Consider the following 18,317-nt stretch of genomic DNA (forward strand, 5'->3'; position numbering starts at 1 on the left):
TTATATATTACTCAAGTCTATGTTGAGTAATATATAAATATATTCATATAAATATATAAATATGTTTAAGGCATTTCCCCCCAGTGTACTGGGTACTGAATCACCTGAATATTCAAATTATGAGGAAGGTCAGGGGAGAATCTGGTCCAGTCCTCAGCAGGGCTAACTCCAAAGCTGTGACATGACGGATGGTCAGAGCCCTCTTTGTCAGCCAAGTTCTGCTCATCTCCAAGGATGGGTATTCCACAGCCTTTCTGAGCAACCTGTTCCAGTTCCATTTCCACTTCAAATTCACTCTCATAATGATTTTCATGTCCAACAAGAAATTCTCTTGCTCAAGTTGTTTCTGTAGCCTCATACTCTCCTCCAAGTGCATCTCTGGGGAAAGTCTTTCCTTTATCCTCCTGCAGGCAGCAAGAAGCCGCCCTCGTGCAGGTGCCTGTGTGGGTGCAGGATTTGTCCATCGGGAGCAGCTCTTTGCTGAACATCAGGAGATGCCCCTTGGTGTCAGCTGTGGCTCCCAGGTGGTGTCATCTGCCATCAGTCTGAGGCTGCTGCTCACCCTGTCACCGACCAGCCCTGGCAGCAGGGCCTGCCCTCAGCAGTGCCACAGCCACAGCTGGCAACCTCACCCTACAGCAGATTATTCTTCCAGTCTGATGGTCCAGCCAGTTTCCCTCTCACCTTCCAAGTCTACCCACCCATCCCATCCCTCTCCAGTCTGGCTGTAAGGATACTGTGTAAGACTGTGTAAAAGTCTTTGCCAAGGACAGGAAACAGGACACTCTGCTCTCTCTTCTTCTACAAAAGGCAGGGGAATCAGGCTGGTTAGGCAGAGTTTGCCCCTGGTAAAGCCACGATGGCTATTCCCGATCACCATTTCATTCCTCACATGTCTCAAAACAAAATTCATTTCCATAACCCCTGGGAATATGCTCTAGGTCCTCCCAAAGACTGAAGTTACATGAGACCTCAGATTATCTATGATAAAATTATTTGTTTTACAAAAACAAAGATACAAAAATACTGCTTTTACACTCCCCCCAAGAAGACATTTTTATACAGAATAACCCCTTTGCACCTGTTACAAAATCTTTACTATTGCATAATTTCTATACACACTTTTATACATTTCCCTTGCTTTAAATGTACAGAGTAACAGAAAGCAATCTTAAACAATTCCCAAGTTTAAAAGATAAGTTCATAAGTTATTTAAAAAGCAAGACATCTTCCTTCAATTTTCACAACAAAAGCTTCTGTGTGGTCAAGGATTCAAAAACTCATCCAAAATCTTCAGAGATGATTCATACAGGAATCTGAAATGACATAAAACAATGCATAACAGAATTAGAAATGCTAAATGCCAAATCAATCCTCAACTATTTGATTCTCAGAGTACAGCTACCACATGATTGCTTTCACCAGTTAGTCCATATTAGTTTATTAAAAATGCCCTTACAAATTACTTTTGAAATAGCGGGATCATTTTTCTTTCAACTTTTCAATTTTTCTGCTGATCACCTCTGTCTCTAGAATAACCAACAGCAAAAGCTAGTTTAAATTACTATGTCAATTGAAGCACATTTTCTAGTATTTCATCATCTAGTTAAAGAACTCACTCGTTTTCTGCACAGCATAGTTACTCTTTTGTTCAAACACAGTGAAATCCTTTATGGATAATTCATTCTAAGACCGCTTTTCATTCTTTTACTTTCTTCATTTCTCCCTCAGTCTTTATAATTTTTCTTCTCACCTGTGGCAACTTTTTTCCAAGCCTGAACTTTCTATCTTATCGTTATTAGCAGCTGCCTCCTCCAGCTGCCCTCACACTCCTCCTAGTCCCATTCTGACTCTAATCTCTAATGGCATGCTACTCTCTACAGTGCTACAGCCTTTAAGCCAGGAGGAAACTCCAGTATCAAAGTAAGGTGGTGTTGTAAGGTACTACAGAATTAGGATAATTAGTTAAGTTCTATGGGTTTAGGCATAATGCTGCTTTGTATAAATTTTATTTTAGTTTTATTCATTTTATTAGTTTAAGGCTAATGATAGATTTGTAATGTGGGACCACTGGCACATTGGGCAACGAGCCATCAATTGGGACAACTGTGCTCCTCCAAAGAGACAAGCTGAAGTCAGTTTTACCAAGTACCTTTCTAGGGAACTTAAAGATGGGTGACAGAGAAATCATACCCACAGTTATATATCAAAACAATTCAAGAGCCATTATTTACAGATGCAATGAGAGTGCAATTAAGAATTTGGGACCTAGGTAAATGACAATACTAAAGAAATATCTTTCAGCACATCCATTAGCTAAATTTGAATTCTGATTTTCATATATCAGAATGCTAATTAAAGTAAATACACAGTATTAAGTAAAAGTTATTATCCTATAGCACATTAGATTTTACAGAACATGAGACATTTTTCTGTAGCCTCCAAATAACTGCACTGACAGCTTTATCTGCATTTTTTTGTTAGGCATAAATATTTGCATTTTATAAACTGAACTAATGTGTGTGCCATTACTCTTGAGGAAATTCTCTCAATATACAGGATGTTGTCCAGAATTTTTAAATGCACTGAACTGAACAGCATTTTTAAAATACAGACCCATAGGACCATCTGACACCACTAACCCAGCTGAAGAGGGAAGAGTAAACTGCAGTGAAAAGTTTTGCTTCTGAATTAGTGCAACAATTCCTTGCATAAGGGCAGCACTTTAATTACCACATCAGACAGCTTTTTTACTTTTACTTTTTCTTTCATTGCTAATGTGTAATAGATTACACCTAAGTCTGAAGTTAAGATGCTGGCACAGAATGCCAAGTCTCTTGGGAAATTAAAGAATGTCACCATTTCCTGGTATACCTGGGTATTAAATAAAATAATCCCTCAAGGAGTTATTAGGAGATAATGCATTCAGAAGCAAAAAATAATATTATTAAGCATGAGTTAAAACCCAGTAATGTATTTTAGCAAGCAGCAGCACAGCAATGTGTGTTAGAGGACCGTCTTCAAATTAATGACCAGAGATCTAGCTTGCAGCATACCATAACTAAAATTTGGTGTTTGGTAAGTGGAGTAGGATGATAAAATAGTTTACAAACAACAGGGCACATTTCAGACCATATATAATCACATTTTAGCTGTACATTAGCACACAAGCAGCAGAGCACTACAAATGGCACATCACAAGCCACCAGAGGCCCAGCCTAGTCTGACATTCTCTCTTAGCTGTGAAACTGCAAACACTTTTAATTTATCATGCAAAATGTAATCACTGCAGAACTTCCTCCAAACCTCCTTCCAGTATCAATTATTTTACCCTTCTGGAGAGGAAAAAATCCCCAACATAACTGTACAAATACAAATCCCCCCCAAATTCTGCAAAGCTGTGTGATAGCTTCTGAACTTTGTTATCATACTACAATTCTGATTCATATAAAAGATCTTTCCATTATCATATTCATATTACTAACCCTTGAATTTTGTCTGCAGCTGTCTCCTGGGTTGGTATTATACAAAGGCAGCCACTCATATATCACGAAATTAAAACACTGTGTAGCATCTTATACTCTTCATCTGCCCCAACATGTCGGTTGATTTGTCCCAGTTCACTGGGCAGAGACGATCATATAGATTCATAAAGCAATTATCTGTGTTCTCACTGAAATTTATAGTCAGTAGTGCTCTCAAGTGGCAGCAATTATTCACTTTAATGTGCCTATTTATTTAATCATGTTAAGATTCACTTTAATTTCACAGCATTTGCTACTGTCTTGATTAAAAGAAGTGCAAACTGAAACACAATACCCTGCCATTCTTTCTTTTCCAGATAATTATTATTGTTGTTAAAAATATTCTAGTAGGACACTTGGCAACCCAATGTTAAATGATTTCATGGGAAAAAGAATGGGCTTTTGTTTATTTGTGTTTGATTTTGTTTCTAAGCTAAGTCCTGACTAAAGGAGAATTTATTGACAGCCAATCAACTCTCCCACTTTCCTGTAGACCTCTTTCAGGTAGTGGAAGGCAGCCCAGGGCACCATCCTCTGGATGGAGTCACAGCTCAGCCACCAAACATCTCTGTCAAGTCACTAAAATGCCAGAGAACAATGTGCCTCAGGCCAGGGATCCACCAGAAGAGCACACTGGGGAAGTGTTCTCAGGTTGGGAGAGCCATGCAAGAAACTATTGAGTAAATGAAGCTGGGCTTTTTGGCTTGTTTGGGAATCTTCAGTTTAGGTTTTTTTTTATTTTAAAGTCTGTCTACTCTACATTCACTGTTTGACTGAATAGTAAGGATCATCAGTTTCAAGAATGAAAGACTGCAAGGGCCTCTGCATGTTCAGGCCACTAGGGTGCATTATGAATTTTCTCAGTAATTTTGGATTAATGTCCATAACCACAGTCTGCTTTCTTCACATTCTGTATTTGTGCTTATAATGTCTCCTTTGCACACTTTCTGATTCCATGGGCAGTTCAGTAACTAGGCAGAAATCAGATGTTCACAAATTTTAAGACTTAAGCAAGCTTGACACACTTAAGGCTAAAGCATTCATCATGATTCTCTATCTTAGGCAGGACTGAGATAAATGATTGCAAATATAATGCAGCCAATCACTTTTAAAGAACTTATCACAAAAGACACACTAGATACAACACTTGAAATCCCCCCCAACGAAAAGAGCAAAATAAAATCACCTGTGGAAAGGTCTCAAAGTCATTGTTATATTCAGTTAATTTTTTACTGTCTGCATAGTTTTGGATTAATATGCCCAATGCCAAAGTGTGGGAGAAAAATCTTCTACTAACAATAGTAACTGGACCGTTTGCTTTGTTCTACCCCTGCTGCAAACAGACCTGGATTTCAGAAGTGAATCCTGCAATATGCAGGATCAAGTGATAACACATTCAAATTAAATGAAAAAACCCCCAAGCTAAATATGTAAAGATTGCAATCACAGCAGATATAAGGGCAGGAAATTTAATACTGTGCTGGGCTCAATACCTCCCCCTTTTCTTCTCCAGTATTTTAAACCTTGCAATCAATCACTCAGAATGCTCTAAAAGTATTATGTAAGTAGAAAACAGAGCCAATTATTGCAGAGAGGGGATAGGAGAGCTTAGTGTTCATTTTCCACAGCACACTCACCTTTCAGTGCTGCTGGATTCTCCTGTGCCAGCATCCTTGCATGTTATCAGTTTCCTTTGAATGGCAGGTGCAATATCCTTTAGAATTAAAGTTTTGTGCTTACCTATTTGAAATAAAGTGAGTTGAAATGTTGGACAAAACCAGTAATTTATCAAAAAACCAACCCCACCCTTCCATATTTTAATAGAACAACTTTAAACATAAAAGATTGCTTAATGGAAGATTAGATATTAAATTGGATTTTCACTGTCCTGGATTAACTACAGTGTATTTCAATGTAGGACATGAAAAGAAGGAAGGAAAAAGGACAAAAATGTTTTGACTGACCTTTAATTATAATCACAATGCAGACAGTAGCTGTTAGACTAAAAATCCCTTCAATTTCTTCAGAGAGAATGCACTCCATTAATTCATTTAAAATTGACCTAAGGAAAAAATAAAGCAAAAAACCACTATAAACCATATTTCCTTCAAAACAGAACCAAACAGAACATGTCTGTAATTATGTTACCCTGCCACCACAGCTTCAAAGACCATGCAGGACAAAGCAGTGGTGATTGGGTAACTGAAGACTGTGTGCTGCCTCTGGAACTGAGAATATCAGAGTTAGCAGAATGGTAAATTGCTTGGGAAGTAAATAAAGAAGTCTGCAAACAGAAAAAGTTGCTGTTAAATGAATGAAGAGCTTGTGGTAGTATTTTAGAAAGTCAATCCATGAAAAAACTACTGGTTCTACTGGAATTTAACTCACAGAATTTGTACTGAAATTTCTAACTTGAATTTCTACCGAAGTTTGAAAAAAAATGTTCTATGACTACATTGGTTTGCTAGTACCTACTCATGCTTAATTAACATTTTGACCTTAAATGTGTTCCTCATAAATATTAAAATAGATGGTTTTACAATTACAACCCAGTGAAGACCATTTTTAACTAAACATGCCCTGGAACACTTCCAAACAACATTTTAGTTATTGAAACTATGGACAGAATAACAGAACCATGACAGCAACTCCTTGTAAAATACTAACTCAATAAGTATCTTAAGAGATTTTGTCACTTCTAGCAAGAAAGTACTACCAGCAAACTCTAGTGGTGTTTTGGGATATATATCAAGTTAAGAAAAATGAAACAAGAGAGTCACAGATGGGGCCCAGCAACCAAACGAAACTGTAGCAGGGAATAAGTCAATACTTATGGAATGGAAAAAGTAACTGGTCATTAGTGTTTGCAGTAAAAAAACCAATTTAACTCAGGAGAAATTCTCAAAATCAGAGACAAATAAAAAAGCAAGAGGGATAAAAAAGGAGATGAAAGAGATCCATAATCCTCATACTCCTCAGAGCACAGAGCTAAATGCTCTGTGAAGAACTAAAGGGGAAACTGAGAGCAGCAATGTTACAGTAACTTTCCCTAATATATATCAAAATACCTTTAGCAATATTATTATCTGTTATGAAAACTGAACATCATGCATAGCCAATTCTGACCTCAATTGTTCTTCAGGCTTTTATTGTGCTAAGATATCAAAATGGAACATGCAGTTGAGTTCAGTAAAAACGCTTTGCAGAAATTCAAATATTGCTTCTAAGAGCTGAGAAAGATGAAAAATCTTTAGCTCTAGAAATAAGCATTATGAAGTTGCTCACGTATTGCATCAGTTTCATTGTATCATTGCAGACTAATGTGACCAAACACTGATTCCATTTCACATTGCTCTTAAATTGCTAACGGACAGTACTGGGATCGGAGCCCTGACTTAATTGTTATCATTGTTTGGGTCACTAAGCACACTCTTAACCTCCATGAGGGAACACTGGAATTTCATTAACCTGTAACAAGACTCACTGCAGCTGCCTTTCCCCACCTCCCTCTGAAAAAGGGTCACATGAGCCTGCAGGCAAAGATAAAATAGAACAGAACAATAAGCTATTTAAAAATACATATAAGGTTCAGAGGTAAGTAATTGGTTCCTATACAGATAGTTCCCTACTAAAGTAAAGGATACTCACACAATTGGACAGATAGTGCCAAGCTTCCCAGTATTATCACTGCTATGGGGATTGAAATTCAGTGCTAGAGACTGACTGGTTAGTACTGAAAATAAAACAGATGCTGCAGAACTGAGATCAAGACAACTGTGAGCTCACAGAGCAGAAGTTCACATCAGATTTCGTAATGTCAAAGGCTTTCATGTTGACATAAAGATTTCTGAAATACTGAATGATTTACTACTGGACTCTGATTATAGCCTATCAATACAGATTTATAAAAGAGCCTTAAAAGTAGTCTCAATTCTGAGGCACCAGTAGAACCAGATGGAAATTATCTCCTGGATCTTTGTCCCAAGAAGATCAATAATAGAAGATAGATACATTTTTTTCCCAAGTACTCAGAAACAATTTGGCCCAAACTTGCAGTTTTCTTCACCAAGAATGGACAAGATTCACCTTGATCATTACAAGAAAAAGTTTCAGAAGAATTAATGGATTTTTTTGCATCTCTTTTGAAAAGAGATTTGTAAAATAATTGTTTCACTAAAAGAGAACACCTTGACAGAGAGCTGCTGCCTCATGGAAGAACAAGATTTGGATTAGTTGGACTGTTGCTGGACTCCCTGGAGTCTTTTGTTTTTCAAGTTCAACTAGAATTAGAGGATTGAGAAGAAAAAAACACCTCACGACAGTAGAGACAGGGCTATTCAGTGCCTGTCAGATGAGGAAGTTAAGAAGAGGAATTAGTTGTGGTAAGTCAGAGAATGATAGGACTCCTAAGACCCTTTATCATTTAAAACAAGTCTAGTGTGTACAGTCATGTAAAGAAAAATTGAATATGAACAAACTAAGCAAAATGAAATTCAGTTGTGAGAATTTTAGAAGATGTTCAGGGCCCCCAATGAATATAGCAAATAACCCTCTCCCTCCCCAGTTTAAGTCTTAAATAACATAAGCTCACTTTTGGAGGCTTTTAGCACTCAGATACTTTCTATTTTGAATGCTGTGACTTTAATACAGCCATAGGTAGATGTCACCTCGTTGCAAATGTTCAACTAAAGGATTAATTGTATTTCTGGCAGATATTTTATCTCATCTTAATATCTCTGTATTGAGGGGACTCAGCTTTATAAGTATCTTATGAAAGAAGCAAGACAAGAAGTATGATTAAAAAACTCATCATGATTAACAGTCTTGTAAATAAGAAGCACTCTTGCTTAAAAAAATGGACTCAACGCCAGCAATCAATACCTACAAGGCAATATGTCAAGAAGGGATTATGAAATAGTCCAGATAAAATTTAGAAAGCAACTAGTTCTTCAAAATGTATTTGAATTTAGAAATTAAAATTTTATTGGCAACATATAAGCTGTTCTATATTAGCAACAACCTTGGACAAATAAATATACAAACATTTACCTGACAACATTAACTGACTTCATAATTACAGCCATTAAACTGCTTGAAAGAGGGGGAAGGTCTGAAATAGTCTTTGGTATAGTCAAGTCTTTTTCACTGGAAGCCTAAAAAAGAATAAATCAACAACTGTTATAGCTCAAGAAAGAATATTGTATTCCAGTAATTACACTAACCAGAACCTCTCCTTAAATAATTAGAACATTCACAAGTATTCTTTGAATAGCTTTAACCCAACTGTGTTGTGTCCAAATAAACAAAACTAATTTAAATCAGAAAGACTGAAATTAAACCAAATGAACAGTATTTGTACCAATGCAAATATTCTCTGCAGTTGTTCTCACCAGAAGTTTCATTTAACTACACCGGTGGTCACTCTTTATAAAGGCACAGCGTATCAAACACAAATGAGTCCCCTCTGTGGCTTCAACTTGAAGCATGCATCTGTGATTTCTAAATACAACTTCAGTGACAGTGATTTTCTGAATACCTGCTTTTTTTGGTACAAAGTACTGAATTGCATGAAAAATACTTAGTTTGAACTGAATTTTGATTTACAATAACCTGGAGGCAGGGAAAATCCCAGCTCAGATGAATGACTGGAATGAACACTCAATCTGTGAGTATGAATCTCCAGTATATTCAAGCCCATAAATGTTTCCTCTGCATCATCTGTAAAGAGCACCTGTCACCCCACAGCCTCTCAGCTGACACATTAATGTCTGCAGGTAAACATCTGGTACTGTTCCAGTGCCTCCTGTAACAGAACCTTGAAAGTCACTCTGTGGTACTTTCTGGCAACTGTTTCTTGCTCTGTTTCTGACACATCCAAAGCCCACAGCAAAAGTACAGCCTCTGCTGAAGAGCCTCTGCTCTTCCTTGTTAGTTCTCAAAGCTTCCAATCTTACCAATCGTCTTTGATCCTAACACTACCTGCATTAGAAAAATGGGGTGGGGAATGTGGCCCTTCTCCTTCAAGGACAGTCATGGTTCCTTGGACTTTCAGAACATGAAACAACCTCTGTCTACACATTCTTTTCAGTATTAGAGGTTCTTTCTTTGCTTTCCAAAGCAACTCAGATATTTGGAAATCCTCTGCACAAAAAGCAAGGGAACTAAAAAAAGATGCAGCACATGAAATGTCTCTGTATCGAAGCAGAGAATGCACAAGTGATCAGTGCCAAGCAGGGCATTAGCCTGCTTTGAAACAGAACCTTATGGGGCCATTCCAAGAATAGGGAATGGGAATCTGTCACACATCAGTGGTTCACTTCCTAAGCTCCCTAATGCTGGGTGAGATGAAGTGAGGTAGGTTCAGAAGAAGCCCCTGCCCTCCTCCTTTCCCTGAGCTCTAATTGCTGAACAGGACATTGTATGGTGTGGAGTAAGCCTTTGACCAGTTTGTGTCCACGGCCTCGGCTGTGTCACCTTCTCAGCCTCTTGCCTACCCACAGCCTTATTTTTTTTGAGTGAGCGTGAAGGGAAGAGGGAAACCTTGACATTCTGCTCAGCAGCAGCCAAAACAAACTGGTGTGTCCTCAACAGTGCTTTGGTCACAAATGCCAACCACAGCAGCACAGGGACTGCGGGGATGAAAGTTGACTCCTTCCCAGCCAGACCCAGTATAAAAACACATAGAGGGAATATCCCGGAATCATGTTGTTAATCTCCAACACTGCCTAACTGCTAAGTTCTCCTGTCAGAGGCAGATACTGAAATAGGTATCAGAACAAGTCTGTTCCTACACAGCTCTAGTCGGAAATCTGAGAGATGAACTCTAATATGAAATTATAGCAAATAAAATTTCCTGCTTGTTCCATGTTAACACACACAAAATCCTCATCTGCGGTACAAAGATCAATTTTCTGAATAAAGCTCTGTCGTTCCAACATAACATTTAAAAAGCAGAAAGTGTTAAATAGAAACAAGAAAATCAGGATTAACTTTACCTTCTGTAGCACACAATTTATCTCTGCTACTATTGCAGCCAAGAGAGTGGAGAGTACACCCTGGTGAACTGTTGGGAACGAGGAATGCCAGCACTGCAGTGCATGGATGAATTCTCCAAGAGACATCTGAATAGAGTGAATCAACTAAAACCAAAAAGAAAAGCGCATATTTTTTTTCAGATTGCTTGAGTATAATAGCTGAAATACATCAGCAAACCTCTCTGTGAAGAAATGCAGACCACACCTTGAAAGCCTTTGAGGTATTCTAGTCACTTGGGATCAGAGGGGGAATCAGCAACATTTGGGAAGTCTACTCACAAATTTGAGAGAAACAAACAAAGCAATGGTTGTCACAAAAAAGAACTGAATGTTTTTCAGAAGTCCTGAAAAGTGGATCATCACATTTCCCATAGTGATCTACCCATTTCACTACTATCTAGGATCTGCTTGAAAAAAAACAAGTCAGTCAACTTTTCTGTGAAGACGTGAGATTTTCAAGAATTTCAGAACATCATACATATTTTGAAGTTCGTATCATTCAGGCTAAAAGAAATAAATAATAAAGACAACTTTTCCCCCTCCAAGATCATTATATATATAAACAAATCCTTTGCTCTGGATTGAGAAAGTTCATCTAATTGCAGGTAAGATTAACAACCTAGAAGTACTAGCACAGTCCAGGATCATTGGCAACAGAATGTTCTGCAATTTACTGGTTCTTCTGTCATGACGAGACCAAAATGGACAAAAAAAATTGGTAACAAGAAAACTTAGAAAATTTAACTGAAAATTTAATCACGTGTCTCTTTAAACAGTCGGTAACAACCTCAAAAAACACATTTGCATAAAAATTACGGATTCCTCTACACATTAGGTAGCAATTTAAACTGTAATATGATACCTGAATCCCTTCTTCCTGTTGTTTCTTGAGTCTATGTGCCACACATTCTAAAATTTTCTGAAAGACGTTCTGTAGACTGTGGAAAAGATTTGTCACTTCATCTGTCTCAGTATTCTGAGTTAAAGAAGCTTCAATAATTTCTTTTAGAACACACAGTAACACTGGAGCACAAAAGCCACCTCTCTCTAGAGAAAGAGATAAATACCATAATATAAAAGCTGTAATATTCATCAGGTACAAGCTTAGAATGAAACTTAGATACAACAAATAGTGATAGTTTACAAGTGTAGACAAGACATTTAGTTTCTGAGCACCCTTAGCTGCAATTTTCACACAGTTCAATTAATATTTTAAGTATGAATCCAGTGTTCCTTCCAATCCCTGAAAGTCAGGGATTAAGACTGCTAATACAAGAAAAGTCAGTTAAGTATAAATGCAGATGTTGCTATTAGTACAAAATATGGTACCTGTTTGCATAATCAGAAGAGCCATTTCTAAAAGGTGTGCTTGAAATGTGAGATTTCCCAAGCCCACCATTATGACATCTTTACATACTGTCAGGTAGGCCTAGAAGAGAGGTGCAAAATTATATGAAACCCAAACTTTACGTAAAGTAACCATTCAGTAAAACTTAATAAACCCATGAACTCTTAGCCAAGGTGCCCTGAGAGCTGGGGTATCTAACTGGAGTTACTCAGTTCACACCTGCTGAAAAGCACAAATTCCAACCAGTCCTCCAAATGCTTCCATTGCCCCTTCTGACAGTAAATGGTTTCTCAAAAGGCACTAAATCCTCTCTTTTTTACTCAGGCTCAGATCAAAGGCATTGATACTTAACATCTGTTGACGCAATATATGACATCTATACCTGCCCTGAATAGCAAAATTAAAATCATGAAACAGAAAGAGCTTTTCCCTACAGAGACACACAGATGTTACATACTAAACAGAAGTCTAGACTTGCAGAGAACTTTGAATCAGTCTGTGTATATGTCAGCTGAGTTGTTCAAGGACACTGACAATGACTACAGTTAGCCAAATCTTCCCTTTCACCAAAATCTGGTGAAAGCTCAGTGCTAAAATCCACCTTGAGTTAAATGGTATGTCAGAGGAATGCAACAGAAAACCATTCAAAACTAGCTAAAACTCCATCCACATTATATTGTCAAATGATTTCTTTGAAGGGCAAATCAAGATCAGGGGTAAGGGACACTGTTAAGTGATGACAAATGCCACTGCAGTTTGTTTGCATACACATTGCTACATACAGCTTTTCATATTGAAAGCAGCTTGATTTATAAGAATCCTCTAACCTGGATAATTAATTCAGAAACATTACTGTGTATTGATATACCATCCTCTTGATCACTTGCTAGTATAAAAGGTACAACTTGACTTTCTATCCAAGCACCTGTCTCGTTCAGAAGTGAAAGGTAATCTTCTCCTTCTTCAGAAAACTGAAAAGAAAAACAAAGGGAAGTTTACCAAATGCCTTTCCAGTTGTTTTGGAATTTCCTTATACTGTCAACTGGAACTCCAGCTTATTTTGGAAAGCTATAACCATACCTTGTGCTGAAGATGAATACTCAACCTGCAAAAGAGGCTGAAAGCTCTTAGGCTAGTTGCTTGATTCCAGCCACCAGAATCTGCTCCTTTCAGAACTGATCCAAGAACCCTCTGAAATATCAAGGTGTACATTTATATTTTTCAGAAAATCCTTTCAAAGGTTTCTTTCCTCTACAGCTTTGAGCAAAAGATTAAAAAAAAACCCCAAACCCATAAAAACAGCAAAGCACCAACCCCAAAAAAGCAACAAGCGTACTTCAATTACTTCCATTTTGCAATGCCATAACTGATTTTCAGACTATTCCTTATTTGTATATTCTGAAAGTCAGGTCCCTTAAAAACACTCACCACTAGATCACAAAAATTTTGAGACACCTAAAACGGAGAAGTTGGTTAAAATCTGCCATCTATAAACAATTCTGAACTACTATACTTCTAGTTTAGAGTATTTGTTTGAAGTACAAATCAAAAGGAAAACCTTTCTACAAAGGGACACGGGATCATGAACTTCATTTATTTGTTCTTGCAGGCCTTTAGTTTGACTCAATCAATATATGGTTATGCACTTATTTCATAAGCACTGTTTATGGTATGGAGAAAACTACCTTTGCAGCACCGAGGATTTTCAAAAGCTTCTTCAGTTTCTTTTTAGGAACAGAAAGGAGGCAACCACGATTGACAGGATGAGTCAATAAATACTCAATGTAATCAACTGCTAAGTCTGGTTTTGATTCATGTGTTACGTGGATACGTACTCGACGTTCACATGTTTTAGTATTCTAAATAAGAAGGAAGCACAAAACCCGTACAACTCTGTTAGTAGCTGACTTTAGAACCAATTTCAAAGCAGAATAATACAGCATTAAAAAGTCTTATTCTGTTAAAAAAAAGCACGATGCCTTAATGCAATCTGGCAATTCCTTAATTCCCTGTTGTATGCATATACACACCTTTGTTGGGGTGAGTGTGTCAGACAGCCAATCACAGGCTAATTCCATAACGTGCCCCACTTGACTCCAGCGACACAGGCAGTCGATCAGGGGAGAATATTTGCTTTTGTCAGCTCCACTGTCAATATTTCTGAGTCTGGAAATCACACCACAGCTTAAAAGAAAACAAACAGACAACAAGATGTATTAACTTTACATCCATAAGTGCAGAAAAATCCAAAGAAAACCAATTAGTACAATACAAACAAAGAATTTACCAATGGCTTAGACAGACGTGAACATCACAAATTTTACTAACTTAACACAGTATTGGCTTAATTTATCCAAATGGGCATTTAATACATCAAGTTGTCAAATATTAACAAATATAGCCAACAAGAAATTTCTTGTCATTCACAGTTTGGATTTCAAAACAGTACCTGAACGTAGGAATAGCAGCAGGGGGCATAAAGGATGCCAGAATAACCAATGGAGTCATGCACCGCTCATCCTAGGATAAAAGAATTACATTCTATGACATAAATGTACAGGCACACACATGCAAGCAAAACCAAAGAGTAGTACTGAAGAAGTATGATTAAATTTTCTCAGATTAAGGATCTGCCTTTTTCACTACAAATGGAACTGAAAGGAGTTCAAAACAATATGTGGCTTGCAATCTGAAATGTCTGATTCCCATTCTTGGAGGTCAATTATTGATTATTGTATCCTTCAGCTTTCTGACAAACTGCCAGAATAACTACCATGAATAGTTATGACTCCATTAGGTTAATAATCATTGCAAAAGAAATAACAGCTCTACCTTACTTTTTTTCCCAGTAGTGACTAATGTTTAATTGCACAACCATGACACCATCGAATTCCTCTCAAGTAACCAGTGCCTTAAATGAATATTCATTCACATCACAAACTTATTAAAGGACTCTAAAGAAAAGGGTTCTTATGTAACAATGGTAATCTTTAATGGACTATTATTCATTACAATATGTCATAATACATGGTCTAGGCCACAACAATCTCACTCAGGTTATATAGAAACCAACCTATGTTAAGAACTCTTCAAAAATCGTTTATTTCTATGTCCAAGCTTCATGAAAATAGCCAAATGAAATTATGACCTACTTAGCAATTCCAAGATCTAAAACCTTTTTTAAAGCTCATATTTTTAAAGGAACATTTAAAATACATTTGTAGCTTTTTTAGGAAAGAGACAGGCTGCTTCTGTATGTTTGTAGCCTTTTAGGAACTAAGCCTCTGATGACAGTTCCTTTTAAATCCAAGCTGCTTACTCGCTATAAGAATATCAAAGTCAAAGAGGTTGCTTGCTAAAGCTGGATCTTGTCTGTTCACCAGACCCTTTCAGAAGGGATGCTACATCCTCTACCAAAATAGATTTGGAATGTCTTTGACAACTTCCAAATGCTTTCAGGGTAGAGACCATTTGGTGTATCTGTGCTGCAGAATATTACAGAGCAATGAACTGCTTTTCACTCCCTGATTATCTAAAGCAAAGTTGCAGTGGAACAGCCACCATAATTCACGGTGCTTCAGCATAAAAGCCATCAACTAAGAAAAAGACATCCAGTAGATAATCCTTCCAAATGCACTCTGGGTGCAGCAGCCACTATTGGCCACTCTGATGATGGCATCCTCCTCAAGAATAACACTAAAACAATTACAGCAAAGAGACTGACAATTTGAAAATGACTGATTTTAATTAATTTAATTAATTGCCTGTATCAAACCAAAGCAATAAGTAAGAGCATCATCAGATCATTGGAGAGTAGATTCAAATTAGCAGAAACCTCAGAATCACAGAATGGTTTGGGCTGGAAGGGACCTTAGAGATGATCTTATTCCAATCACCCTGCCAAGGACAGGGACACCTTGCACTAGACCAGGTTGTTCCAAGCCCCATCTAACCTGGTGTTGAACACTGCCAGGGATGGGGCATCCACAGCTTCTCTGGACAACCTGTGCCATCCACAGCTTCTCTGGACAACCTGTGCCAGTGTCTCACCACCCTCACAATAAAGAATTTCTTCCTAATATTTAATCTAAATATACTTTATTTTAGTTTTAATCCATTCCCCCTTGTCCTGTCACCACGTGCTCTTGTAAAAAGTCCCTCTCTGTCTTTCTTGCAGGCTCCCTTCAGGGACTGGAAGGCTGCAATTAGGTAACCCCAAAGCCTTCTCTTTCCGGGCTGAACAATCCCAATTCTTTTAGCCTTCCCCTTTAGGAGAGGTGCTCCATCCCTCTAATCAGCTTGGTGGCCATCCTTTGGACTCACTCCAGCAGGTCAGCAGGACACATTTGGCTTTCTGGGCTGCAAGTGCATTCTGCCACCTCATATTCAGTGAAAAAGGAGCCTCAGCTGCTTTGGTTGTAGCTGAATCATAAGAAGTGGTGCTGGTGGAAGAGTCTGGGCGACAGTGGGTAGAAAAACCTATGGACTCTAATGGACACTGAGTATTTATTCTACAACAGCACATTTGCATTTACTGTTTTCCCAAAGTTCCAAAACATTCAAAAGAATAAAACCCTAGAAAAACCTTACATGGAGAGCAATTTATTGCATCAGTATTTCTGAGCTGACTATTTAGATAATGGTTCACTTGTCAAACACTGCAGCTGGAAAATAGTTTCTATCCATTTGTGGGATTCCAAGAAATTTGCTGTTGTTTGTGGTTTATAGCAACAATGAAAAAGAATACTTAATGCCATAAAAATAGATAAAAGACATAAAACATGAAAGCATCTGAAGAAAATACAGGAAAATCTAGGCTTTCTTTACCTGAAATACTTTAAAATATTCAGGAAGTACAGAAGCAAACTTCCTGATAGCATAATCTTTGGCATCTTCATTGTGATCTAGTGCTCTGTAGATACTTCTCCAGAGTATTACAGTGATCTCCAACAAACTTGCCATGCTGGCCACATCATTTACTGACAGCACATTATCCAACACCTGAAATACAAACACTTAGATGATATTACCCTTTTCAAATAGAAATTTAAGTTAAAATAAGGCTTAAACCACTGAAAATCCTTCTAGTCATTTTACAAAGGCATTGTGGTTGCTGTAGACCATGAACTCCACAATTCAGTCTTGCTCTCTCTCTAACTTCACATATCTTACAATGGTAATTTAAAAAATAATTTAACTGAAAAACCAAACCACTTTATAATCAGTACTGGAATTAGGCAAGTATTAATTTAAAATATGCTTCATATTCCTTCTATCTTATTCTAGCTACTTGACCAAATTTCTGCTATCGCAAGACATGAAAACCCAATAATGGCAGTTCCCCCCCTTGCAGTACCACAGATGCCCAAGGGCTTTCCTTTAGACTTCTGTCATATCATTCACTGCCTATGTCTCAAGCACCACTGAAAAGAAGTTACCAGAATTTAGCATAAAGTGGACTTTCTTACACTTTTGTTCTCCTTTTCACTTCCATCTTCACCATCATCATCATTCCCACTATCATGAAGACTCTCCTTCCTTGCTTTCTGGATGCAGGCATTCAAGCAGCGCCGAATAGTGAGCATCAATTTAGCTACGTTTAAACAGAAGAGAAATAAATTAGACATTTACTATTTGCTAAGAATTATGCTAATAAATGCTTCTAATTATAATGCTGGAAAGCCAGTATGAAAAAGTAGGCAACAGAACCAGAAAGAGCTAGGAAAGAAAGGAGAAAAATTCCTTGTAAAGGAAATGGAAAAAACATGAACAGATTTTATATCCTCAAGTCTGAAGAAGAAATGGCAACATTACATCAGGTTCTGTAATTTTATTGTTAAAACAGTATACTAAAAAAAAACCCAAAAAAACCACCACCTTATCAAATCAGAATCAGAGTAAGCTCCTAGAACTCCTACATTTAATCTGACTGAACTGTTAACTTAATGAACCACATTCAAGAACACATTCCCTCCTATGTCAACTCCCATTCCCTTCTATGTCAATTTCCATTCTTTGGAAAAGATGTCATAGTCCAACCACTGCACTCCTGAACAAGGAGCTCAGCTCTAGAAAAGGTGAAAGGGTTATGCCCACTCTGGTGGAAGTACAAGGTGATTCCATAACTGTGATTTCATAACTACCTTATCAAGGTGATCAGCTGGGAGGCAACGGTTTGGGCATTTCAACCAAGTCACTCCATGCTGATTACTTGGGTTTTATCAGAACTCCTCTGAAAAAAAATTTTCCTGATTTTACTTGGTTCAATAGCACTTTTCCAAAAAGCAGTGACATTCTGGGCAGTACATGCCCTCTTCACTGAAACTCTGAAACTTTGTGAAGGAGGACTTTTTAGATTTTCTCTGAGCAACTTGAAAATATTGATCCATAAATCCCACATAACCAGATTAT

General features: G+C 37.6%; 1 protein-coding gene across 1 annotated transcript in view; it reads right to left on the bottom strand.

The window, feature by feature from the left end:
• Nucleotides 1-832: 832 nt before the first annotated feature.
• Nucleotides 833-18,317, bottom strand: part of NCAPG2 (non-SMC condensin II complex subunit G2) — a 42,793-nt gene continuing 25,308 nt past the window's right edge. The window contains exons 15-28 of the mRNA XM_082285755.1: nucleotides 17,375-17,499; nucleotides 16,734-16,907; nucleotides 14,356-14,426; nucleotides 13,937-14,090; nucleotides 13,592-13,765; nucleotides 12,987-13,097; nucleotides 12,734-12,877; nucleotides 11,888-11,987; nucleotides 11,421-11,605; nucleotides 10,520-10,663; nucleotides 8,574-8,677; nucleotides 5,489-5,586; nucleotides 5,162-5,264; nucleotides 833-1,316 (exon numbers count right to left, since the gene is read on the bottom strand). Coding sequence (XP_082141881.1) covers nucleotides 1,265-1,316; nucleotides 5,162-5,264; nucleotides 5,489-5,586; nucleotides 8,574-8,677; nucleotides 10,520-10,663; nucleotides 11,421-11,605; nucleotides 11,888-11,987; nucleotides 12,734-12,877; nucleotides 12,987-13,097; nucleotides 13,592-13,765; nucleotides 13,937-14,090; nucleotides 14,356-14,426; nucleotides 16,734-16,907; nucleotides 17,375-17,499 — 1,739 coding nt within the window. The 3' untranslated portion in view covers nucleotides 833-1,264. The remainder of the gene's footprint in view (nucleotides 1,317-5,161; nucleotides 5,265-5,488; nucleotides 5,587-8,573; nucleotides 8,678-10,519; nucleotides 10,664-11,420; nucleotides 11,606-11,887; nucleotides 11,988-12,733; nucleotides 12,878-12,986; nucleotides 13,098-13,591; nucleotides 13,766-13,936; nucleotides 14,091-14,355; nucleotides 14,427-16,733; nucleotides 16,908-17,374; nucleotides 17,500-18,317) is intronic.

Source organism: Coloeus monedula (assembly GCF_965178545.1).
Source record: "Coloeus monedula genome assembly, chromosome: 1".
Taxonomy (NCBI): Eukaryota; Metazoa; Chordata; class Aves; order Passeriformes; family Corvidae; genus Coloeus; species Coloeus monedula.